This window comes from Electrophorus electricus, chromosome 23 (assembly GCF_013358815.1).
Source record: "Electrophorus electricus isolate fEleEle1 chromosome 23, fEleEle1.pri, whole genome shotgun sequence".
In the NCBI taxonomy this organism is placed as follows: Eukaryota; Metazoa; Chordata; class Actinopteri; order Gymnotiformes; family Gymnotidae; genus Electrophorus; species Electrophorus electricus.
The window spans coordinates 10,037,081-10,063,851 of record NC_049557.1 but is presented as its reverse complement, the minus strand read 5'-3'; the positions used below and the strand labels follow the sequence as shown (position 1 = coordinate 10,063,851).

The 26,771-nt window shown below is 43.8% G+C and overlaps 4 protein-coding genes across 5 annotated transcripts; 1 reads left to right on the top strand and 3 right to left on the bottom strand.

Annotated features, from left to right (window-relative positions):
* The first annotated feature begins 1,410 nt into the window (after positions 1 to 1,410).
* tpk2 (thiamin pyrophosphokinase 2) lies at positions 1,411 to 4,414 on the top strand. The gene is made up of 8 exons (XM_027025864.2): positions 1,411 to 1,606; positions 1,725 to 1,963; positions 2,288 to 2,351; positions 2,503 to 2,633; positions 2,853 to 2,971; positions 3,226 to 3,358; positions 3,446 to 3,542; positions 3,855 to 4,414. Exons 1-8 carry the CDS (start codon positions 1,540 to 1,542, stop codon positions 3,899 to 3,901), a joined length of 897 nt encoding a protein of 298 aa, XP_026881665.2. The 5' UTR covers positions 1,411 to 1,539; the 3' UTR covers positions 3,902 to 4,414.
* Positions 4,229 to 8,264, bottom strand: rhoaa (ras homolog gene family, member Aa). Its single transcript, XM_027025869.2, has 5 exons — positions 8,161 to 8,264; positions 7,077 to 7,232; positions 6,541 to 6,661; positions 6,096 to 6,226; positions 4,229 to 5,907 (listed from the first exon to the last, which is right to left on the bottom strand). The coding sequence occupies exons 2-5, from the start codon at positions 7,230 to 7,232 to the stop codon at positions 5,734 to 5,736; spliced, it is 582 nt and encodes a 193-aa protein (XP_026881670.2). The 5' UTR covers positions 8,161 to 8,264; the 3' UTR covers positions 4,229 to 5,733.
* Positions 8,265 to 8,731: 467 nt separating this feature from the next.
* Positions 8,732 to 12,476, bottom strand: ndufb11 (NADH:ubiquinone oxidoreductase subunit B11). The gene is made up of 3 exons (XM_027025870.2): positions 12,217 to 12,476; positions 11,650 to 11,777; positions 8,732 to 8,965 (listed from the first exon to the last, which is right to left on the bottom strand). The coding sequence occupies exons 1-3, from the start codon at positions 12,415 to 12,417 to the stop codon at positions 8,836 to 8,838; spliced, it is 459 nt and encodes a 152-aa protein (XP_026881671.2). The 5' UTR covers positions 12,418 to 12,476; the 3' UTR covers positions 8,732 to 8,835.
* A 386-nt stretch (positions 12,477 to 12,862) lies between these two features.
* def6a (DEF6 guanine nucleotide exchange factor a) lies at positions 12,863 to 26,606 on the bottom strand. Of its 2 annotated transcripts, none has more exons than XM_027025867.2 (11): positions 26,476 to 26,606; positions 25,486 to 25,626; positions 24,939 to 25,118; positions 17,672 to 17,899; positions 17,402 to 17,548; positions 17,210 to 17,318; positions 16,445 to 16,743; positions 15,188 to 15,354; positions 14,397 to 14,595; positions 14,203 to 14,299; positions 12,863 to 13,695 (listed from the first exon to the last, which is right to left on the bottom strand). In XM_027025867.2, the coding sequence occupies exons 1-11, from the start codon at positions 26,569 to 26,571 to the stop codon at positions 13,502 to 13,504; spliced, it is 1,857 nt and encodes a 618-aa protein (XP_026881668.2). In that variant the 5' UTR covers positions 26,572 to 26,606; the 3' UTR covers positions 12,863 to 13,501. The 2 variants fall into 2 exon arrangements, with proteins under 2 accessions (XP_026881668.2, XP_026881669.2); XM_027025868.2 differs by having other exon boundaries at positions 12,864 to 13,695; positions 14,209 to 14,299.
* Between the last annotated feature and the right edge of the window lie 165 nt (positions 26,607 to 26,771).

Here is a 26,771-nt window from a genome sequence, read left to right as displayed (position 1 = left end):
AGCTAGACATGTTGGAAGCTATCTGCTCTGCCTGACGACACCCTGATAAATGCATACATGTGTGCACTGCAGATCAGTGTGGGGCTCTTACACCATGAAGCTGCATACCGAGTGTGTCTGTATCTGGTGTGTTTGTCCCTGGTGTGTCTATATCTGTTGTGTTTAGATCAGGTGGGTCTGTCCCTAGTGTGTCTATACTTGATGTGTCTGTACCTAATGTGTCTGTTACTAGTGTGTCTGTACCTGGTGTGTCTGTACCTGGTGTGTCTGTCCCTGGTGTGTCTATATCTGTTGTGTCTTTCCCTAGTATGTCTATATCTGTTGTGTCCATACTTGGTGTGCCTGTCCATGGTGTGTCTGTCCCTGGTTTGTCTATATATGTTGTGATTATATCTGGTGGATCTGTCCCTAGTATGTCTATATCTGTTGTGCCTATACTTGGTGTGCCTGTCCACGGTGTGTCTATATCTGTTGTGTCTATACTTAATGTGTCTGTACCTAGTGTGTCTGTCCCTAGTGTGTCTATATCTATTGTGTTTATATTTGGTGTGTCTGTCCCTGGTGTGTCTATATCTGTTGTGTCTATACTTGATGTGTCTCTACCGAATGTTTCTGTCCCTGGTGTGTCTATATCTGTTGTGTTTATATCTGGTGGGTCTGTCCCTAGTGTGTCTATATCTGTTGTTTATATCTGGTTTGTCTGTCCCTGGAGTGTCTATATCTGTTGTGTTTATATCTGGTGGGTCTGTCCCTAGTGTGTCTATATCTGTTGTTTATATCTGGTTTGTCTGTCCCTGGAGTGTCTATATCTGTTGTGTTTATATCTGGTGGGTCTGTCCCTAGTGTGTCTATATCTGTTGTGTTTATATCTGGTAGGTCTGTCCCTGGATTGTCTATATCTGTTGTGTGTATATCTGTTGTGTCTATATCTATTGTGTTTATATCTGGTGTGTCTATCCATGGTGTGTCTGTCCCTGGTGTGTCTATATCTGTTTTGTTTATATATGGTGTGTCTGTCCCTAGTATGTCTATATCTGTTGTGTCTGTACCTAGTGTTTCTGTACCTAATGTGTCTATCCCTGGTGTATCTGTCCCTAGTGTGTCTGTCCCTGGTGTGTCTATATCTGTTCTGTCTGTACACAACCAGAGTGACTGGCTTTACTGCAGACACAAGACTTCTCATGTTGGGCTGATTATGGGCAGATGAGGGATCACACTCAGCCTCTGTGTGTTAGTATACAGTAGTCTCTATATACAGAGAGAGAGAGAGAGAGAGAGAGAGAGAGAGAGAGAGAGAGAGAGAGAGAGAGACACTACTCATATACTTCCTGATACTGAAGCTATTTCACGTCTGAATATTATCGCCACCTGGTGGTCATGGAGGTCACTGCAAATGTATTTTCAATTTCTGAATTTGAGCCAACCGGCATGCTCGACTGTCAAAATGGCGTCTACCATAAATTAAGAGTCTTCACAGCTAGAAAATAAACTTTTCACTCCGTCACAGATTATCCTGATACGAGGACCACCACGGCCCCCATGATGGCATCATGGTCTGAAAAAATGCTACAACTTTTGCTTCGAATGAACAACTTTCATTTACCAGGTGGGTTCGTGGTTTAGCGCAATCCGGATGTAAGATAACATGCTATAGGGAAGTGATTTTTCCAAACGGTGTCCGCTTTTAGCTGCCAACAAACAAAACCGATTCGCGTCTCCTACAGGATCCAGTTTAGAAACATGTCTGCGGTTTGAGGTCGCAGGGGAGCACGTGGGATGGGTCACCCCCGGCGTAGCGTGCATCCTGGCCCGGTTCCCTAACGTCTTCTGCGCACGCGGCGGCGCCGTTGCGCTCGCGGCTGATCTGGACTCCTGCGAGAAGAGGTCGGAGGCAGTGGGCGCTGCGCTGCAGGAGCTGAGGGAGCATGGTTGTCTGACCTGTCTCAGGGGCTGGAGGAGCGAGGTGGGAATGTCGTTTAAAGGCGCATTTCGGTGAAGCAGGTTTGTGACGAGGTCTGTGGATAAACCTTTAAATGACGCTCTGTTGCATTGCATGCGATCGTATGCTTAGTGTTGGATCTCCAGCAGTGGGATTCGCAGTTTTGCTCCAGTTACTAGTAGTCTACACCTGGGACAAGTAGTCGAGGTGTACCTAAGATTACCTTGCTCAGGAGGACCCACAGAGTGTTGAGGACATTGGTGCTGTAAAATGTGTTCATGCTGACACTGCTGAGAAGGACCTTTCTGATGTTACTGTCTGGTAAATCAGGGGTTTTCTCTCCTGTAGAAATATGCAGTGATGGCAAGGTACTGCGATAGTCCCCTGATGCACATGGAGAGAGCAGCAACAAGCAAGTATTCACGTACCATGTCCACCCACGCGCACACACTCCATCCCTCCGTATAACCCCTCCCCCCCACTTCATACCTTTCACCTATTGCACAAGTCTGAATCCCACAGCAGCCGTATGTGCCGAGTGTAATGCCACTGTGTTAATTCAGGTGTGTTTGGAGTTAAGCGCTATGGTGTCCACATTAACGGATACAGTCGGGATGGAGATGGAAATCTAAGCATGTGGATAGCACGACGTTCCAACACTAAGCAGACATATCCTGGAAAACTGGACAACCTGGTAACCGTAGTCACATCAGTTCCATAAATACCTACCTGGTCACACAATAGTGATAGTTCATAGTGATAACTGATAGTTCAGCCTATTGGCTACAGCACTGTTGCTTAACAGATTATCCTAGACCAGTCTCTTCATGTGCACCAGGAGAGCCTGCCAGTTTCTTCTTCTCCAGTGAGGTTAGCAGGGTAAATGGGGCTCTGCTGATGTGGGTGTGTGCAGGCAGCTGGGGGTCTGGCGGCAGGCTGCAGCATTAAACACACACTGGTGAAGGAGTGTCAGGAAGAGGCCTGTATCCCTGAGTCTCTAGCTGAGAAAGCGCGACCTGTGGGAACCATCAGGTAACCACTTCAACACCTTCATGCTTTCCTGTTCTTGTTTTCAAGAGGACAGTTCTCATCGTGGTGGCAGGGATAGAACAGCATGACCTGAATCTTCCTTTTTCTTGGACAAAAACTTGCTTAATCCAGAAGTTGTTCTACCTGACTGAAAACAGTTTTAATGGTTTGTGGCTAATGCATGCTTTTAAGGATATTTTTAGAAGATCCCTCAGTGTTCTGAGGTCAGTTGTGTTTGGTTCCTGGTCTTCCTCCAGCTACACTTATGAGGATGAGGAGGGTGTTTTCCCTGAGTGTCAGTTTGTGTTTGACTTGGAGCTGCCTACAAACTTCAGGCCTCAGATTGGCGACGGTGAGGTGCAGGCCTTCTACTTCTATCCCATCAACAAGGTAAAATGTCTACAGCTGCCATGTTGAGAAGGTCAAAGTGCAGAAAAAAGGTAGACCTGGCTATAGCCGCTTGGCCCGTGTGTGCAGGTGAAGGAGCTGCTCGTGTGTGAGGAGTTTAAACCCAACTGTGCCATGGTGGTGTTGGATTTTCTCATCAGACACTCTGTCATTGAGCCTGACTCAGGTAGGCAGAGCACATCATATTCAACTATTTCTGTACTTTTTTGCGTTATTGGGCAGCCCCTGGTTACCAATCACCGAAGAATGTAATTCCAGTGCAATTCCTTTTAGTACCTTTGACGCATAAGTGAGGTGTGCTTAGATCAGGGATCTTTTGGTGCTGGCTTGCATACAAATTTGTAGATCTCTGGTGGTGCCTGGCCCTGCTACACATAATGCTGTATCTGTCCACACCATAACACAAGCACAGTGTCTAGAACTGAAGCACAGCCAACACATCCACATCACTGCCTTCCTCTTCTGTCACCCACTTCAGAGCCCTACTACCAGGAGTTTGTTGCTGGCCTGCACAGACCCTTGTAAACTCTGGAAGATGGTCTTCGCTCATAGCCAAGTGGGTCGGCCAAGTCCAACACCACCAAAACTACAAAAAGAAACGTAACAAAAATAAGACTACAGACAAGGGCCATAGCTCCGTCAGCCCCTTAACTGCTTTGGGTGAAAGTCATGCGCCCTGACGCCAGCGAGACCAGGACATCCATCTGCAGCACGACGCAGTGTACAGCTCCATCTGCCTCCACCTGGAGCTCATACGTTAGCTCCACCCTGATCCTCCAGATGATCTCCAGCACAAGGTGGATGCTCCCACAATATAATGTTCAGTTGGGGTCATAAATAACACACGACGAATTTACCCTATAAGAATTTATTTTTTTCCCCTCAGTACATTAAAATGAGTTTGTGGAAGTCCAAAGATGCATTTGTATACAAAAAGATTACTGGTGCATCAAAGGTTTTTTTCTTAGACTTAAACACAGATTCTCATAAGAAACTGCTTGTTTTATAATATGGCATTAAACGGCTCTCTGAAAATCATGTTACTTTGCTGTTTTTCTTTTAAGATTTAAATTCTAAGATAGCAGGGTTAAAAAAGTATAAATGAGAGAACAAGCCAGTAGAATGTCACAAAGTGTTAAAGCATGCAGCATACTGTAAAAGCAAACAGTATATTGCATACTATTAAAAAAAAGAAAAAAGAATACTGCATACCCTTAAAGCACACAGTAAGCTATATACTTTTAAAGCATACAGCCCAGACGAGAACAGGCGACAGAAAGCCCAATAGGGAGATTCTCCTCAGATTCAGACAGACAATCCATCTCTGTACACCAGCTACCATCTTGGCAGGCAGACCAGATTAAAGAAAAAGCAAATCAGGAATTCTGTTACCTAGAGCAACATTAGGTCAGCATTCAGCCTCCAAAGCCAAACAGTGACTTAACAGTCCATAGGCAGAGCTGCATCCTCAAGATTCATCTCCAGTTACACTCTGATCTGGAATGGTGCCAATCATCCTGAACTTCTCTTAAGAACATCACAATGCATAAACATGCATATAAAAGACAAAAGTAAAGAATTAGTATCATTACTATTCAATGCATTTTACTTTAGATTTTATATGCAAAAGGCAAAGATGTATTTGATCTACTTAAATAAAATTGCTCATTGAAGGTGAGAGTAAGATTAGCAACCAGTGACTGTACTGTCAACATATGGCCAGAAGGGGGCAGTGAGGAGCCCATTCCAGTAGCTAAGCCGGCTAGTGTGTCTGCTGCTGGAGGTGATGAATGCAGAAGACAGAAACACATCATCTTAAGCCAGTGAAGACAAAGTCCTGGAGCAAAACAAAACCTGAGCCAATGGCTGGCAGACACACACACACACGCCGCAGGGTGCTTGTTAGCACGTTCTGCACCCTGACTAGTGGAAATGATGTGAAACTGAGTCGTTTAGGATTCAGACAGTGAATTCTCTTCCTCTGTGCTGATCTCAGGACTGGAATATGGGACAGGTCAAACACCCACACTGCCCTGCCAGGCGAACAGCAGTCACTGCGTCTCTGTGCCACGCACAGTTTCCTCCAGCAGCTGCAACAACTCCAAAAACTAGGTTATTCCTGACCTGAGACTGCACTGATTGCAAGTGCGTCACATGGGAAAATGTCTAAATCCTGTTTTGTTGCTTCCCCACAATCTTTAGGTCCTTTGGCCCACTTTATTTAATGGCTCTTGCACTGTCCCCAAGTGTGTAGCTAACTCTAGGGGGCGCTGTTCCCTCCCGCCCTCCCTCCCATCTTTCTCTCCCTCTCTGTGGCCTCATTTGGTCTTCACCCCCATCCCCATGATCTCACTCTTCTAGAGCACAACACAGGTGTTCTTCTTGCTACGCTTCTTGGCTTGCAGCGCCGCCCTGGTGGCCATCTCAAACACTTCCCTCACACCCTCCTTAGTTTTGGCAGAGCACTCCAGGTAACCTGAGGCATTGATGCGATTGGCCATGTCTCTCCCTTCCTCGCCTTTAACAGGTTCCTGTTTACAGAAATGAAGAATAAAACCCATAAGAGCTTTAAGTAATTCTTCACACCTGCATTTGTCCAGACTTACAGACTGGAGACTTTTTAAAATGCATCAAGGACATTAAGATTGCAGGAAAACTGTTGAATGTCCTAAGTCAAAAACAGTAGTGCCACCTAGTGTCTGGAATGTACATGTGACACCTGCTTCATCTTGGCCAGCTCCCGTCGGGTGTGCTCGTCGTTGCGAAGATCCTTTTTGTTGCCCACCAGGATGATGGGGACATTGGGGCAGAAGTGCTTCACCTCAGGTGTCCACTTCTCTGGGATGTTCTCTGTGAACACCGAAACCCACACGCAGTACAGTAAAGACAAGGGTAAAAACAAAACAAACCAAATCAAACAGTTGTTCTGTTCATAACTACACCAAGTTCCATGAAATGTTCCTCACGAAGAACATTCTACAAACATTAGTTTGAATTTGACATGGCACTTTTTATATTATATATGTGTGTATATATGTATGTATGTGTGTGTGTGTGTGTGTGTGTGTGTGTATGTGTGTGTGTGTGTCTTGACTGGGAAACCAAGCCTGTTATCTCATTAAGACTGTTATCTTGTGAAACCCCCATAGTGAGTGCAGGCTCACCCAAGCTGTCTGGGCTGTCTATAGAAAAGCACATGAGGATGACATCAGTGTCTGGGTAAGACAGGGGCCTTAGTCTGTCATAATCCTCCTGGCCTGCCGTGTCCCAAAGTGCCAGCTCCACCTGAGGCCAACAGGAGAGCAAAGTATAGAGCAGGCTAAAACAACAGAGCACAGTATAGCACAGGCTAACATAGCAGAGTACAGTATAGCACAGGATAGCATAGCAGAGTACAATACAGCTAAGTCTATCACAGCAGAGTACATTATAACACTGTCTAATACAAACTTCACAGCACAGCAGTCTAACAATACTATAAAATAGAAGAGGGTGGCACGTAGAGAAGATGTGTTTGTAATGTAGTCAAAAACTTAAGTAAGATGTCTGATTCTGAAATAAACTCACATGAGCTGGGAGCTGCTCTATTACTCAGTCTGATTAATTAATTGAATAGCATTTCATATCCACATTAATTACAATTAATTACCGGAGTACTAGATGTTGACATGACGGGTAGATGACAGGGTGATGTACATACCTGTTTACCGTCTACCTCTATATCCGCAACGTAGTTCTCGAATACTGTAGGTACGTAGACCTCTGGAAACTGGTCTTTACTGAAGACGATGAGCAGACACGTCTTTCCACACGCTCCGTCCCCAACGATCACAAGCTTCTTACGAATCGCAGCCATCTACAAATAAGGTGGAAAACGATACCTAAATCCGAAAGCCTGGCTAATCTTAAATGCTGTACACTGTAAATTCCAGATGACAATAAATCACATGAACAACACGGTAAAGATGCACGCTAAAAACTTTTATTTCATCGGGACCAAGAAAACTGGAATATTTGTAAACCCTTTCAGAACAGCACATAACTTAAATAAAACACGAGCCTCAATTTAACAAAAGCCTTGGTTGTTTCTTTTCTTGAGCTGCTACTCTATAATGGGCCTGTTAGATGATCTGGTAGTGAAGCTGTTCCAAACCCATCTTTAACACGAGCCCTAACGTTGAATGTTATGAGATAGATTAATTTTATTCACTTTAACAGGATCGCACTTATTTAGCACAGTGCCTCACAACTAACATTAGCAGAAAGTCAATGCGCCGCACAAACCGCAGCAAATCTCCGTCAAACGTATCAACGCCGGTGTGCGCGAGCCAGCCCTAACGCCCGCCAGCCCGCGCGCGCGGCGTAACCGGCCGCTGGACTAGCGCGAGAGTGCTAACGCTAGGTAGCCGGCTTGCTAAACATGATTCACTAATGAGGCCATCTGAAAACCATCCTAAAAGCTCATTAGTTTGTGCGCGCTTGGTTTACATGGAACACTGTGCCTGTTTTACGGCTTCAAATGAAGTAAAAGCTTCAGAAGCACCGTTTAAACTCAGTTTAAACTCATCGACACACTCCGACCCAACAAGCTTTCTTCAATTGTTCGACCGTTTCCGTCATTAGCTTACTGGCTAACTATCGTACTTGCTAGCTACATTTCAGAAGTCAGGAAAAAAACAACTGTTTTTTTTCAAAGACATTATAGTCAGGATTGTTTTCTGGTGTCGTAAGAAATTAACCAAAAACGTCTGAAGAACACAGAAACCGTCTGTGTGAGTATTTACCTTTTTTTCCTTTCAAATGTCCTCCCTTTCTTTTCCTGTACACGACCCTAAGGTCCCGCCCCACAGACAGCTCCACGCCCACTCTGTCGACTGTCACCAATAAAACTGTCACCTAACATATATGACAGCTAATTCGACCAATCCTGTCGTGAGACCTGTACCCTCAGTACTGGGGGCTGGAAAAGCGAACGGAAGCGCACTTCCTCAGCCGTTTGGTTTTACTTTTACATAAATCGAGTAAATCCAGCCCTGAGAGTGGAGGGGTGGGGAAAATCCAGCCCTGAGAGTGGAGGGGTGGGGTAATTCCCAAACAAGCCGGATAGAAAGTTAGGACTTTTCAACCCAGAATATTCTTCCGCTATGCGAATCATGAAACCATGGAAACTGAGTAGCATGGCGACCACAATAAATAAAAACAGTGGTGGGAAACCGTCATTACAGTACAGATGAGTTACATTGATTTACATAATTTTGACGGTTTTAACTTTAAGGGTTTAAAGCAGTTTATGTAGTAGCACAGTCAGATATACAAAAACGTTTATATTTTATGAAAATGAAAGACAGACCCCAGTAATAACATAAGGTGTTTATTGTGACTTTAATATTCTACTTTACTATAATGAAATGTACAGTCAAACAAATGAACAAGATACCAAGCGGTACAAATGGTAGGCTCTACTCCTCCGAGGATGAGGGGAGAATAATCTTGCCAGGATCGTAGTAGTTTTCGTCGAGCACAGGCAGACCCTGTGCCTCTCTCTGTGTGACCAGTCTCTCTGCTTCCCGCCGAGCCCACTGCCTCATCCTGTATGTAACAGACACAAAGAGCAACATATCAATGTGGCAAACACACTTACACTTCTCTGATTAATAGATTTGTTTCAGCCATTTCCCCCACAATCACCAAGATACACTCAACCCTCACAACGTAATACAAATCACCAAACGCAGCTTCTCTACATTCGCTCAACCCCAATTTCAAGGACTACTAAACCAAAAAAAATGTGGCATAACTCCACCTCACAACCACTAACCCAATAATCAGTTATTTATCTGCAGAACAAAGCAAGAGATTCCCTTAAGGAGCTGACTACATGTGCTCGAGGGGACTGCAGTAACCGTATCCTTAAATCCATCACTCATCATAACGCTGCTCCTGACCCAGATGTAGGGTAAAAAAGGTGTGGGGGGGGGGGGGGGGGGGGGGGGGGGGGGGGGGGGGGGGGGCAGATATTTATCCTGAGTCACTTACTAAAATGCTTTGTCATTTACTCCTAGAATACATCCGAGCCAGTACAGTAGGTTAGAGTCCAAAATGCCAATGAACTAGAATACTGTAGAAATACAGGGATCACTGCTGATGGCTAGAAGTGCAAAATAGATGCATGTACTGCATGTCTCTATAGTGGACAACAATCAGTGCAATAAACAATACCTTACAACATACATATACACTATAATGCCAAAAGTATTCGCTCAATCATCCAAATCATTGAATTCAGGTGTTCCAATCACGTCCATGGCCACAGGTGTAAAAAAAAACAAACACCCAGGCATGTGCAGACTGCATCTACAAACATTAGAAAGAATGGGTCACTCTCAGGAACTCTGAATTCCAGCATGGTACCGTGATAGGATGCCACCTGTGCATCAAGTCCAGTCTTGAAATTTCCTCACTACTAAATATTCCACAGTCAACTCTCAGTGGTATTATAACAAAGTGGAAGCCATTGGGAATGACAGCAACTCAGCCATGAAGTGGTAGTCCACTTAAAACAACAGAGTGGGATCAGTAGATGCTGAGGCGCATAATGCGCAGAGGTCACCAATTTTCTGCAGAGTCAATCATTACAGACCTCCAAACTTCATGTGGCTTTCAGATTAGCTCAAGAACAGTGCATAGAGAACTTCATAGAATGGGTTTCCATGGCTGAGCAGCTGCATCCAAGCCTTACATCGCCAAGCGCACTGCAAATCATTGGATGCAGTGGTGTAAAGCACGCCACCACTGGACTCTAGAGCAGTGGAGACGTGTTCTCTGGAGTGACGAATCACACTTTTCCATCCAGCAATCCGACGAACAAGTCTGGGTTTGGCGGTTGCCAGGAGAACAGTACTTGTCGAACTGCACTGTACCAAGTGTAAAATTTGGTGGAGGGGGGATTATGGTGTGGGGTTGTTGGGCTCAGTGAAAGGAACTCTTAATGCTTCAGCATACCAAGAGATTTTGGATGATTTCATGCTCCCAACTTCGTGGGAACAGTTTAGGGATACCCTTCGTGTTCCAACATGACTGCGCACCAGTGCACAAAGCAAGGTCCATAAAGACATGGATGAGTGAGATTGGTGTGGAAGAACTTGACTGGCCTGCACCTCAACCTGAAAGAACACCTTTGGGATGAATTATAGCGGAGACTGCGAGTCAGGCCTTCTCTTCCAACATCAGTGTCTGACCTCAAAAATGTGCTTCTGGAAGAATGGTCAAAAATTCCCATAAAAAACTGTCCGAAACATTGTGGAAATCCTTCCCAGAATAGCTGCAAAGGGTGGGCTGACATCATATTAAACCCTATGGATTAAGATTGGGATGTCACTCAAGTTCATATGCATGCAAAGGCACATGAGTAAATACATTTGGCAATAGAGTGTGTGTGTGTGTGTGTGTGTGTGTGTGTGTGTGTGTGTGTAAATAAATAAATAAATAAAATAAATAAAGTATGTGTGTAATTATATATTTATACACACACACACACACACACACACACACACACACACAGTCATATATAAAATGCTGTAGTATTGTGTGTGCATCACTCTGCACTGACTCCTCACGGAAGTTTAGCTTGTTACTATACTCAGACACTGGACTAGATGTACTATAATTTTTCCACTGAAACAACAAAGCTCTTATAACCAAGCTACAGCTCTGCTCTGTCCCTAGCACTGCAGACAAGAGCATCTGCTAAACAGTAAAAATGTAAATCTCTGCATACTTGTCCTGTCAAATGTGCAGAAACGTCTGTATGAGAAAATCATTAGACTAACTACACACAGTTGTCCTCCCTGTATTGGGCTGAATTAAACTGCTTGTTGAACTCACAGACAGCCAAACTGTAGTTCATCTTACGCAGGCACTGAACATTTGTAGGCAGTGTGGTAACTGCAGAAATATAAGTGTAGCACAAATACTACCAATATTCTGTCTGAGAAAATTGCACTGGATCCCACCCCAAAACATAACTGTCCATCCCAATCAAGTAAGAGCTACGTTCCCCTCTTGAGCCTTTTTATTGTGCAAAACATAATGCCTAAATCTCAAACTTGTTATAGCGAGTAGGCCTGTAGAATGTTAATAGACTACGTCTAGAAATTCAAGTCTACACTGTTTTACTAAGGTTGGTTTGTATTCATTACGAAAACAGAAAAAAACCTTGTTTATTTACAGGCAGAAGAGAACCCCGAGCGAGCTCCCGTTTGGCTCGTGCTTACCCGTGGTCCGGTAAATAATGGATGAACGTCCCTGCGATGACGATCATTGAGATCCCGAAGAAAAAGGCCAGCCTCTTGTTCCACTCATCCACGACGGGGTCCTCGGAAAAGCCGTGGTAGTCTGGGTTCTACAAAACAGACGAGAACCCACCGCTTCAAAAAACAGTAGGACACGACGGTAATCACTATTCTACACAACAGCGAGGTTAAATGCATTCACCCACAGGCAGCAGTGGCCACCAGCGCCAGATGACTGAGTGCAGCTAAACCAAAGCATAACGACCGGCTCTTGGAGCTGCGGTGACCCACTAGTGACCCGTTAGTGACCCAGAGACCGTAAATCTGTGCAATACCAACACCTTGCTACCGTGAACAGTCGCGTGTTTGAATGTGTACAGACGTCAGCAACCGTCTGCAGGCACAGTTACTTCAACATCGTTAGTGTGTTAGTGAAGGTCTACGCGATGTTTCGTTACGCATTCGGTGTGGTTTACAAAATGAAAATGTAAATGTAAATGAAAATGTAAATGTAAATGTAAATGTAGCGTCCACCTCGCGCGCACGCACCTTCTCGAACGGATTGACCTCGTCGTGATCGTGACCTCCCTTCGCGTGCGGTTGTAACTCTGCCACGGTCGCTGCTCGGGCGGCGCTGGAAGCCGAAGTCGAAGTCGAAGTCGAAGTCTGCGACACCGGACGAGCCAAACGGACTGCGCTTAGGCGAGCCCGGGACAAGCCGGACCAAACTCTACTCAAGCCGGAGGCCATTTCTCCACTGCGCTGGTCGGGCACAGCTGCCACTCCGGCATAAAATTATTTACCCTGGAACAAGAAATTCGCCTCCTGAAGGCTATCGGCTCTGGGCCACACCGCCCTCTAGTGCATCGGGTAACCAGTTGCATAAGGTTAAAGACGTACTTTCTAAAACACCCTTTTCCCAGGAATAAAGTAATAAACAACAATAAAACATTCAGATTTTCAGAACAAGTTACTTTGGTACAAATACAACTACACATGGTACTTGGATTGCCGTACACCAAAAGGATGGTGTAATATCTCTGTTTGAACAGTAAATGCCACTATAAAGCCATTTCGTTTTCTAAAGGTTTATGCGTCTGTTTATCGCCCAGTGAACAGTGACGAATGTAGGAACGCTTTCCTCAAACCATTAGTTTAGATTATGTTTAGTTATACATACTGTCTCTTGCAAGCCACGCATATTTCAGCCTGCTATGAGAGCACGTGGGTAAAAACCAGTCTATGCTATTACGCGCTTTAGAAAAACACGAAAAAATAAAATAAATCCGACTTTTTCGTTTATTGTAAGCCTGTGATAAGGTTGTTTGTGCGCGTGCGCTCTCTTTGGCATGTTTGCAGAATGAGCAGGAAGCAAAAACCACAGAAGCTTCAGTTTTTCAGTTTGTTTCCTTCTGACAGGCACATCAGTGCTACGCTGCGCTTCCACAGACAGTTTAAATGACAAATGTGAAAGTTGAATATCTCTCCGCCCTGGTGATCACTATGGACAGGCATACTTTTAAAATGTTTAACGTTTAATTTATTATACGTTTAAGCTTTATATGCAAGCACACTTGTTTAAAACAAACAAACAAAAACAACCAACCAAATAAAACCCAAACTGAAACTCTTTACTTGACATATACTGCTCCGCTATAAAAAAAACCTGAGCAGTAACATCACAGCAATACTTGGTTAATAGCATTCACAATATACAGCATTTTTCTAGTTCACACAAACTAACACACATTTACAGTGTAGAGGAACACGTATTATTGTGATAGCTGCCATGTAGTTTTGCTTCACCAGACTTCACCAGGATTTTGCTGAGTCATTAATGTACATCCACATCTCCGTTGGAGGTCTGCGTGAGGTGCTTGTCAACACAGGCTGCTCCCACACTGGCCACATTCTCCTTGCTCTCCTCATCGTCCTCGTCATGGACCTTGGTCCGGACACGCAGCCCTGGATCTTTCTGCGTTGGGATACGGAAGCTGGAGTAGCTACTTCCTCCCAAAGATCTCTTCTCTGGACAGCCCCGTGCAGAGAGGAAACATGAACAAGATCAAACAGGAGGCTGACAGAACTCGGGAAAATAATCGGAGGCTTTTTGATTTGCTAAGAGGGCAGGATGTTGTGGTTGTGATAATCCAGAGAATGGGTAAAGAAAGGCCAGTGTGTCTGCCCTGCACTGTGTATAGTGTGTAGTGTGTACTACAGGGAACTTTGTCAGGACAAATGATCTAGCTGTAGATCTATAACCAGGTGTGGGGTGTTGGCGCAGGACACAGGGATAGGTGTCGGAGGGGCAGGACACAGGGGCAGGTACAAGTGCAATTAGGGTATGAATATATATAATTTATACCAGCGAACAGTCATATTGACATTCTCAGGACACTTGAGGAAAGAGTCTTGTGCTGACTGACACAGTGCACACAGGATCCAGGACAGGACTCAGGACTGGTAGAGTCAGTAAGACACACAGGACTCAGGACTCATGAACCCACACACACACGCATGCACACAGATACACACCCCTACCTCCAGGTCCAATAGGGTGCATCAGTCTGTTCATCTGAACATTCCAGTGTTTGACATTAGTGCTAGCCTGTCGCAGCTTCTTTTGTGCAGCCTGTTAAGTTCAATCAATCAGCATCAATCAATCAATCAGCAGTGCTTGAGAGAGAGAGAGTGTGTGTGTGTGTGTGTGTGTGTGTGTGTGTACTGACCATCACGTCCTGCTCCACCCTGTGTCGGGTGGTGCGGATATCCTCCACCTGTCTCTGAGCCTGCTCCAGAGCCTTTGTCTTGTTCTCCATCTCCTGCTTCAGTTCCTGCTTCTCCCGCTGGGCCTTCTGGATGTACTCCTCCTGTTCCTCCTGAAGCGCCATCAAGGCCTTCATCTTCTCCTCTTCCTCAGCCAGCAAACTACAGAATGTATGACAAGTGATGTGGGTGACATCAGTCGTGACATCAGCATGCATGGAACATTAAACCATGCAGGTGAAAAGCTTCTCAAAAGACCTGTGGCAGGACCAGTAACAGTGTGGAGCAGGACCTATGAGAGTGATAAGGTAATGTCTGGGGGAAGGCAGCGTCTGAGGGAAGGAAGAATTCATCATTTGAAGAACTGGCCACGTTATTGTGTAGTTCAATGTTGCAGTAACACCATATGTAACTGGTTAAAGGAACATTCTGATAAAAGTATAGGACAGAGTCACCAGCTCCAGGGATATGTGATGCCTGTTTAGCCACTGGCAGTGTTTCCATGCTGAGTGCAAGTGTGTGTTCTAGACAGGGCGAGGTTTAGACCCCCCCAGACTCACCATCTGAGAGGATACTTCCCCTACCCACTTCCTGAGGAACTTTGTGTAACAGTTTTACAGGGGAACTCTGAATCTGACCAAGCCTCTCCTTTTTCATGCACTACACACACACCCCACTACCTAGCCTGTGTGTAGCGGTGCTCCTCCTCATCCTGTCTGGTTCTGATCTTCTGTGTGTGTGTGTTTGTGTGTACCGGGCCTGTGTGTTGCGGTGTTCCTCCTCGTCCTGTCTGGCTCTGATCTCCTGCTGTAGCGCCTCCTCCAATCTCTGCTGTAGGTCTTCCAGCTCTCTGATTCTCCTCCTCTGATGCTCCGCCTCCGCTTCTTTCAGAGCCATCTCCACCTGCATGCTGGCCCGGGCCTACGCACGCACACACACACGCACACACACGTGCACACACGAACGCGCACACACACACGCGCACACACACGCAAGCGCACACGCAAACACACATGCACGCATGCATACACACACATGCACATGTGCGCACACACGCACGCACACCCACACATGCACGCACACCCACCCACGCATGCATACACACACATGCACACGTGCGCACACACACATACGTGCACAAACATGCACGCATGCGCACACAGGAGCACACACACACACACACACACACACACACACACACACACACACACACACACAGTTGCTTCTAGTTAGTGGTGTAACTAGTATCTCCCTCCCACTGTCACACACGCACTGCTGTACACACCCTGTTGTTTACACTGACCAAGCATAATATATTCAAATGTATAACTCTATACTAAATACTATAACATGAAAACATCAAAATATGCAAGCCACATAGTAAAGGTTCTTGGGAAAGTAAGTTTCTGATTTGGCCAGTCGTGGGTTACATAAGCATGCCCTGTATTTACCGCGATCCACACAGGTAGTCTAGTGTGGTAGCTGAATTTACTCAACGTCTTCTCAAGCACAAGAGCAGAGCTGAATTAAACAGACGCCCTACACTGGACACGTCCTTCAGAGGACAGGAGAGACTTTAATGGTTTGGATGTTCTATTCATTGAAAATGCCAGAGAGAGGAATTTGGAAGAATTTGGACATGAAGTCTATCGTAGAAGATGAACTTCACCTGCCTTAAGAGTACTGACATGAAAATAGTGACATGAAAATAGCAAGTAAACAAGCAAATTACATCGTTTTGTTCATTTTATATATATAAAAGCCTGCCTGATGCAGGGCGAGAGTGTGTCTGCATTTATAACATATACACTGTATACACTAACCACACCAGTACAATATACCAATATATCAATATACCAGTATAACAATATACCAACAAATCAGTATACGAATGTCAACATACAAATATGTCAATATACCCTACACCATATATCATAATGATAATCAATATAATAAGAGCTCAAAACCAACACAGCAAAGCCCAACAACAGAGCCACACAGTCACACACACCTCCTCGGCCTCTCGGAGTTGGAGCTCCAGTGTCCTCTGGAGCTCCTCGTGCTGCTGGCGTCTCCTCAGCTCGTCCTGCTCCATCAGTAGCTGTGCCTGTCTCTGGGCCTCCTTCAGGACCTCCAGCTCAGCCAGCTTCTTCTCTCGCTCCTCCTGCAGGGCATGGAGGTGCTGCAGCTCCTGTTCTTTGGCCAGGCGTCTCCTCTCTCGTGCATCCCGCTGCTCCCGACGTTTCTGCTTCAGGTCCTTGTGCAGGGAGCTCTTTCCCTCTGCGTGCAGACGGATTGCCGTCTGGATGGCTACAGACCAGAAATGGAGAAAGTTCTACAACAATAACAATGATAATTACAACAACTTGTGAGGGTGTGACAGTGTGTCCTCTCAGGGAAGAAGGCCATGATTGCTGTCTAAGGATGATCTCTTACTTCCACCACAAACACCTCAACAAGCCCAAACACCTCAATGAGTGTGTTAAAGGATAACAGGATATGGATCTGATTTCATTATCTGCTCTGTAGCTTTCATAAGCCTGTTAGTGTCTGATACTCTTAAACAAATTACACAACACATTAAAACCCTTGTCCAGGTAACCCGAGTGTCCTGTAGTTTACACAACATATTAAAACCCTTCTCCAGGTGGACTGAGAAGTGTCATGCATTTTCTGCACAGCCCACACGAGCAGGCAGCTCTACCCATACAAACACACACACACACACACACACACACACACACACACACACACACAAGGCATTGTGGAGACTGACCTGACGTCCACTCCTGCCTCTGCTTGGTGTCTGAGGCGCTCAGTTCAATGGCCTTGGACAGAGTCTTCAGACAGAACATACACCTCTTCCCATCTCTGTCAGGCAGAACCTGAGCAGGGACATCACATCACATTACATCGCCCTCTCGCCCCCCCCCCCCCCTCACACACACACACACACACACACACACACCTCCACGCAGCAGTTTGCATCCAGTGGGATGCTCCCCTTGTGGTCTTTGCGTTCCTCACTTATGTAGTAGTCCAGGGAACTCGGCCGTAGGGTGAACCAGCGCTCCATCCAGTTCCTCCTCAGCTGACCCTTCTTCCACAGATAACCCTGCAGTGCACACACACACGCACGCACACACCCACACATGCGCACACCCACCCACCCGTTTTGGGTCAGTGTTCTGAATAGTGTTGGGTCAGTGTTCTGAATGGTGTTCATTGACACACTTACCTCCTTGAGTACATCTCCCACTATTTCCCGATAGACTTCTTCAATTGCCATACTCATCGTTTCTTTGGCAATTCCCCTGGTGAGTTTCCCAGAATTCATCATCTCCAAAAATGCCCACACAGAGAAGCCATTCTGCTGAACAGAATCCTGGGACATGAAGTCTTCTAGCTCTACATAGTTCAGCTCTACAGTCATGGCCATGCACAGCTTCTTGAGTAAGTACTCCACCTGACGGGAAGAGCAGCGAGTCAGCGTTTCCTCACTTATTTAGCTGATTAGCTTAATTAGCCACTTGATTAGCTTAATTAACCTTATTTAATTATCTGAACTGTGTTTGTCAGAGCAGAGGTTCTTTACACTGCAGTACATGGCGTTAGGAAAGGAAACGTTGTCCAGCGTGACCAGAGAAGTGTCGAGGTTGACATGACACTCTGAGGTTTAGGTTTAATGTTTAAAACCATAAACGGAGCCATCAATCCTACTGAAGGAGAGTAGTTATACAACTCAGTGGAGATGCATCACAAGCTGGTATGAGGGCAAACCAGACAGAAAGACACAAAGCAAGCTTCAGAGTTTCAACACGAAGAAAAGCTTCTTGCCTAGTCTTCATGTTTGCATCTTGAGATATTTTTTCCATAATCTGTAGGACACCCAGAAAAGCACAAAAGTGCTAGACAATTACAGTCTTCAAGAAGATTTCTTAAAGCCATTATACAGGGGATGTGTAACACAGGGAAATACTCTGGTAATACTTTGTTCTAGGCAGTGGTAGCTACTGAAAATAACTTTCTTTTATTTCCTTTAGTTACAAGCCCAACCAGTTTCCTGAACATGAGTCAGTTTCTGTGCGAGTTTCTCAATTTCTCGGCCCTGATATCATCTTGTGTTACAGATATAAGTAATTACAACACAACTCCAGTTTCATACATTCTCCCACCCTGTCAGAGCACAGACATGTATGTGTTCAGTCCGTGCTGTGGTGCCACTGTGTTGGTGTGTTTAGCCTGCATGCCAGTGTCTTAATGTGAATCTCAGTGTGAAATCGTGGGGTTCTGGAACGCTGCTTCAACTGCATTCAACTAAATAAAATGTTATACAGTAATTCAACCTAAGGGACATCTGCAGTTCATCAGTTCAACCGAATTTCTCAAAAATATGTACCTAATACCTCGCTGTCATCACACTCACTTGTACCTCCAAAATCATCACCGAAACCACTCTGGAAAAAGGAAACTTGGGATCGTCATTACATAACAACTACAGCCACAAAGGTACTGAATGACATGGCTGAATACTGACTCTGGTAATATATCAGTCCTGGTATTGCTAGATCTCAGTGCTTGACACTTGACAATGTAAATCACAAAGTGTTTCTATTATGTAATGCCACGAAAAAGTAGGCTTAAATTACTGTACGGATTTCAAAAATACAGAGCAACAGTCCATGAATGCAACTACAAATGACAAAACAAAAGTAGCATGTATGAAAAAGCACCACGTTTTCCCTCACTTCATTTTCCATGTACAAGTACAGCCAATCAATAAAGGAGGATCACTACATTCGTGTGCATACAGTATGTCAGGGCAGCCTAAACATTTACCTAAACACCAGCCTCACACGTTTAGGCCTATTTGTAGATAAAATCCACCCTTCGCTCCTTGGCCATAATGCCATGCTGCGAGCTAGCTGTGAGCCAGGCATACCTCTTGCCCTTTGTTCATAACGTTTTCCTTCCTGACAAATGTTTATAGGTGGAATTATTGTGAGTAAAAGGCTTTTCAATTAGGTACGGCACAACATCTGCCTCATTCGCAGTTGCCATTCAAAGCTAGCTAGCATGTGCATTAGGACGCGACGTTTTTAGGAACAACAAATATGCGTAGCTTCTTCTTCATAAGACTGAGAAGGGGTTAGACAGCTACAGGCCAGCTTTACTGAAAATCACGCACATACACAGGAGCAAAGCCCCGATTCCATTTTAACGAGCAGGTTGGATTAGCTGGTACTGCTTTCAGACAGATACGCGTCCAATAGCAACCAAGAAAACATAAAGAAACGTTTTGAATAGGTTTATGTTATTGGTTTTACTTTATGCTTTACTTTACTTCATGAAACATATATTTGTGTAATTTTACCACACACCTTTTTGGTTAGCACTCCTCTGAAGGGTTAAACTGCACACCACTAATAACACAACAACATTTCCTATCACAGTTATGCAGGTGATATATCTGACTTTCTCACAGGAAACAAAACACAAACAGAAGACATGATATTTGGAAACAGAGAGGAGTTTAATTTAGGGATCTAAAAACTAAAGACCTAATCAGAAATTTGGGTTTTAATAGACTCTGAGCTCACCTTTACAAGCTACATCAACTCAATCAATTTATGGCATTTAACAGACGCTCTTATCAGAGTGACTTATTAAAGTGCTTTGTCATTTACTCATAGAATATATATATCCTAGCCAGTAGAGCAGGTTAGAGTCCAAGATATCAAATGTACTAGAAGTGCAAAATAACTATAAACGCTATAACAGACAACGATAAGTGCAATAATAAAAAAAAAATATCGACCTATATGTGCTATACAACTATATAAGTTTCGGTTACCCAAGAAGGACCAATGGTCATTTTAAAATATTCCACAAATAGATGGATCTTCAGTCTGCATTTGAAGACTGCAAGGGACTCTGCTGTCAGGAAAGCCAGCGGAAGTTTGTTCCACCATCTTGGAGCCAGGACAGACAATAATTTCCATGCTTGTCTTTCATGAGACTTGAAGCATGGTATTTCAAGCCGAGCCGTACTTGAGGTTCGAAGTACTCGAGGTACGGATCGGGTTTTGACCACTGACATCATGTATGGAGGGGCTGGGCCATTTTTGGCTTTGTAGTTGAGCATCAGGGTTTTAAATCTGATGTGGGCATCTACTGGAAGCCAATAAAGGGAGCACAGCAGTGGAGTGACATGTGTGAACTTCAGAAGGTTGAACACTATCACCAACAGAGCCTCTACCATCTTAACGGTCCATCTGAAAACAAAGTCTTAATGTCCCACCAAGACCTAGAGACACTCGTGCCTGCTGTTATCTCCAGCAGGGTTGACCACTGTAATGGTGTCCTAACGGGACTCCCCAGAAAGACCCTTCAACATCTACAGCTGCAGTGAGAGTGTTAACCAGGACAAAGATATCAGAGCACATTATTGCTGCTCTAAAAACAAAACTAAAGCTTCCAGTTAGTTACAGAACTGACTTTAAAGCACGACTCCGACTCTCCAGATCACTGTGTGGATCAGGCCCAGAACACTCAGATCTGCTCAGAGTAGAAACCTAGCAGGGCTCTCAGGTCCATGGACACAGACCAGTGTGTGGAGTCTAGAGTGGAAAGTCTTTTTATTATTACATCTTGTGTTTCAATAAGCTGTTTGTCTTTGTGGAAAAAAATCTGAGGTATTAGACCTTGGGGTCTAAAATAAAAAACCTAAAATTAAGATTTCTTATTTAGTTCTTCTGTGCCTGTGTACAGTAGTCTGAACTGTGTAAGTAAGCTCGATACACCTCACCTCTCCTTCTACACTTTCTGCCACCCCAGCAGTTATGCAAACCTGCCTACAGGAAGTTACCAGATGAAATTTCACAAAAAGAGAAGCCATGAGAGAGAGAGAGAGAGAGAGAGAGAGAGAGAGAGAGATATGTTAACCTTCACACTAAACCACAGCAAAAGAACAGCCTGTCAAAGTGCTGGGGAGACCATCAAAGGCCAAAGTTAATATTATCATTATAAAGGCAGATTGCAAGACCACTTAGAAACACTTCTGGTTTATCACTGAGTGAAAAAAAAAAGAAACATCAGGTGCCTCTGCAGTTTAAAGAACACTACACCAGTATAAAGAGCACTACCGATTAAAGAACACTACAGCAGTATAAAGAGCACTATTGATTAAAGAACAATACAGCAGTTTAAAGAAAACTATAGCAGTTTAAAGAACACTACTGATTAGAGAACTGCAGCAGTTTAAAGAACACTGCTGATTAAAGAACACTACTGCAGTTTGAAGAACAATTAATTAAAGAACACTACAGCAGTTTAAAGCGCACTACTGATTAAACAACACTACAGCAATTTAAAGAGCACTACTAATTAAAGAGCACTACAGCAGTTTAAAGATCACTACTAATTAAAGAACACTAAGCAGTTTAATGAACACTACAGCAGTATAAAGAGCACTATTGATTAAAGAACAATACAGCAGTTTAAAGAAAACTATAGCAGTTTAAACAACAATGCTGATTAAAGAACACTACAGCAGTTTAAAGAACACTACTGATTAAAGAACTGCAGCAGTTTAAAGAACACTGCTGATTAAAGAACACTACTGCAGTTTGAAGCACAATTAATTAAAGAACACTACAGCAGTTTAAAGAGCACTACTGATTAAAGAACACTACAGCAGTTTAAAGAACACTACTAATTAAAGAGCACTACAGCAGTTTAAAGATCACTACTAATTAAAGAACACTACAGCAGTTTAAAGAACAATTAATTAAAGAACACTACTGCAGTTTAAAGAGCACTACAGATTAAAGAACACTACTGCAGTTTGAACATTACTAATTAAAGAACACTACAGCAATTTAAAGAGAACTACTGATTAAAGAACACTACAGCAGTTTAAAGAACACTACTGTTTGAAAAACACTGCAGCAGTTTAAAGAGAACTACTGATTAAACACTGCTAATTAAAGAGCACTACAGCAGTTTAAAGATCACTACTGATTAAAGAACACTACTGCAGTTTAAACAATATTACTAATTAAAGAACACTACTGATTGAAAAACACTGCAGCAGTTTAAAGAGAACTACTGATTAAACACTGCTAATTAAAGAGCACTACAGCAGTTTAAAGATCACTACTGATTAAAGAACACTACTGCAGTTTAAACAATATTACTAATTAAAGAACACTACTGATTGAAAAACACTGCAGCAGTTTAAAGAGAACTACTGATTAAACACTGCTAATTAAAGAGCACTACAGCAGTTTAAAGATCACTACTGATTAAAGAACACTACTGCAGTTTAAACAATATTACTAATTAAAGAACACTACAGGAGTATAAGGAACATTACTGATTAAAGAACAATACTGCATCTTAAAGAACACCATTGATTAAAGAACACTACAGCAGTTTAAAGAACACTACTAATTAAAGAGCACTACAGCAGTTTAAAGATCACTACTAATTAAAGAGCACTACAGCAGTTTAAAGATCACTACTAATTAAAGAGCACTACAGCAGTTTAAGGATCACTACTAATTAAAGAACACTACAGCAGTTTAAAGAACAATTAATTAAAGAACACTACAGCAGTTTAAAGAGAACTACTGATTAAAGCACTACTGATTAAACACTACTAATGAAAAAACACTACAGCAATTTAAACAACACTACTAATTAAAGAACACTACTGCAGTTTAAAGAGCACTACTGATTCAAAACACTAATTAAAGAACACTACAGCAGTTTAAAGAGCACTACTGATTAAACACCACTACTGATTAAAGAACACTACTGCAGTTTAAAGAGAACTACTGGTTAAAGAACACTACAGCAGTTTAAAGAGCACTACTGCAGTTTAAAGAGCACTACTGATTAAAGAAATCTACAGTAGTATAAAGAACATTACTCTTTAAAGAGCACTACAGCAGTTTAAAGAACACTACTGATTAAACAACACTACTAAAGAACACTACAGCAGTTTCAATAGCACTGCTGATTAAACAACACTACTAATTAAAGAACACTACTGCAGTTTAAACAACACTACAGATTAAAGAACACTACAGTAGTTTAAAGAGCACTACTGATTAAAGAACACTACAGCAGTTTAAAGAGCACTGTTGATTAAACAACGCTACTAATTAAAGAACACTACTGCAGTTTAAAGCAAACTACTCATTAAACAACATTACTAATTAAAGAACACTACAGCAGTTTAAAGAACACTACTGATTACAGAACACTACAGCAGTATAAAGAACTTTACTGATTAAAGAGCACTACATTTGATGCTTTTTTCCAAAGTGACTTACAATTATGACTGAGTACAACTTCAGCAATTGAGAGCTAAGGGACTTGGTCAAGGGTCCAACAGTGGTGGGGCTTGAACCAGCAACCTTCCAATTACAAGTCAGGTACCATAACCAATGAGCTACCACTGCCCTGCACTACTGATTAAAGAACACTACAGCAGTTTAAAGAAAACTGCAGCTTAAAGAGCACCACTGATTAAAGAACACTACTAATTAAAGAACATTACAGCAGTATAAAGAATACCACTAATTAAATAACACTACTGCAGTTTGTGGCTCGGTGGTTGCTGGTTCAAGTCCTGCCACTGCTGGGCTGCCGCTGTTGGGCCCCTGAGCAAGGCGCTTAGCCCTCACTTGCTGCTGTCTAGGTTTGGGCTACCTGGGAGTATCCTAGCCCAGTCACCTTTTGGCCATTGATGGTGTGGCAGTCAGCAGTGGTACTTTGTACGTCTGTTCTGCTGTGTGTGAATAATGAAGGGTTTTGATCAGTCTGCAGTGAGCAGCATAATTTGCATATCACCAATATGGCAACCCCCAAAGGACAAAATACACCCAGTAAACTGTGGTAGGCTGTTCGATTTTGGCAGTATGTTACAATGTCAAGCAAAACCAAAAATCACCTCACTGCTAATTTGAGCTCATAGGAGTTTTTTTCCCCCAAAGTCATGTCAAATTTGGGATAATTTCATGCAATAATAAACCACAAAAGGACACAATAAACTAATAAACCATGATGGTACACAACTCCTTATGTATCTAGAGGCGTGACTGTGCGCTGGAGCCCAGGGCCTTGCTGTGATTACAGCTGCTGTAATGAGAACAGAGAACTTAACCAGGGACCTTTAGCTCAGCGCTCAAATGCTGGTGGTGCTTCCCTGCCATAACATGACATGAAGTTGCACCCACTGGGACAGCCGTCATCACAAACCAGTTTCAGACCAAGTACGTAGAGCACCACCCTGCATCAAATACCATTACATTCTCACAAATTACATACAAAGCTTATTAAATACCGTGTGTGCTCTTGTGTAGTGCTACTACACTGCCTTCACTTTCCTATGAATTCTGGGTTTTGCTGTTCCTTTACAATTAAAACATCTCAGATCTAACATTTATTTCTGAACACGATTGTAATATTGAGAGTATAAGCGTTCCTCGCCTCACCTCATTGGGAATCATCACCAGGGGATATTTATCCTCTGAGAGGAAGACGAAAAGGCACCAGAGGCGAAAGGCGTCTTTCTGCGGCAGGATGCCCTCTCCTGACGGCCTGTAGTTCTTCTTGGCCGTGAGAGTCCAGCAAAGTTCGTCAACATTCTCCTTCACAAACACGCCCTCCACCACCTGCCATGACACATCTCACACTGGGGCATTTCAACTTCTCAACAATCTGTGTGTGTGTGTGTGTGTGTGTGTTTCAAGGGAGAAAATTAGCTTTTTCCTGTCTTTTGAAGTTCATGAGATATAAACATGTCAGTAAACTCTTTTAAGGCCAAAAATAACCAAGTGTCTACCGACAGGCGTGACTGTGTGTGGTGAACACGATGATATAGATATTCAGTAGTCAGTACCGTCATTTCCTCATTGATGCCAGACACAGTGAAAGCTAAAGCATTGAAATACAGCTAAATGAATAAATGGTGTGTGGGACAGCCAGGCAGCAGACAGGCTGCTGGAGGGGGACGATCAGAGCAGGAGGACACAGCCGTACCTTGTCCAGGATGTAGGTGTTGAGGTAGGGCATGTAGCCCTGGCTGGAGACCGGCCCATCGTCGTCGTCACGAAAATGCTCCTCAAGGGCTGCAGGGTTGTGTGGGATGCACAACACTGTACACAGGTTATGAGACAGAACCTGCACCACACAAACTGCACAGTCATGCACCGAAAATGTTTTGCAGAAAACTATATAAATGATATGCATGACCAGCAAACCGATAAATTGAAGCAAACAGTTTCAAACAAAGACCCCAGTGATGGCGCCATCAGTGAGGTTTAGAAGTTGACAGAGGGAAATGGTGAATAATTTACAGTGTGCATTTACAAAGATGGGACTTACAATACTCTAACATCACTAACTTCCCAACCCCCCCACTTCAGTTTTGCAGAGCAGCATTTCCGCTTCTTCAACGACGACGTCACTGATAAGGCAGATGAAGGTCTATATGCATGAAATGATCAGCAGCTGGGGATGGTGCAGATACCCAGCATATCCAGCTGACCCCTTTGTCTCCAACCGTAACCCTCCTTCACTTCATTTGAGTTCAGTGGTTTTGGTGGCACATGGTGTGCTGGGTCATGGCACCAGTTTCTTTAACTACTGTTTAATTGTTTTGCCCAAATCCAATTCCAGCATACATGACTATTGAACGCATTTAACTATGTATAAATGTGAGCTTTGGCAAGAAAAACAGAAGCCACACGTCTTAAGAAAAGCAGCATACTGAATTTGGCTGCTCTACACCATGTGGCAACCAAGGGTTCAATTGTACAGGAAATGCATTTGAAAGAGAACCACACGAGCCCAGCGTCTTCCAGCCACGCACCACAGCCGAGCCGGAGCTGCTCCACTTCCTAACATTTCTCCCCAACCTTTGAGCTGGAGACCATCTATAATCATAAGCCTTATGTCCTCACAGCCGTTGGAGGTTGAGCGTTTTGGGGCCCGGGTCCCCACGCCCCCGGCCCCGCTCACACTACTCACCTTCAACTGGGACTTGGACACCTTGCCACTCTTCTCCACGTCCAGCGCTGTGAAGGCATACCAGATGGACTTCAGGAGCTCGGCACGCAAGTCCATCGCTGCACACACATCACTCTGCCTTTGTCTCTCACGTTTACCCTCCCTCTGATTCACCAGTCCTAAATCATCCCCACCCTGTGCGCAGGGGGCATACACTTACATGGATGTGGCACCCCCTAGTGGCCCAGAGTGTTACATCCAAGTGCACATTAAGTACTCCAAAGAAAGCAATTCCGTTTATCATAACGAAAAGTTCC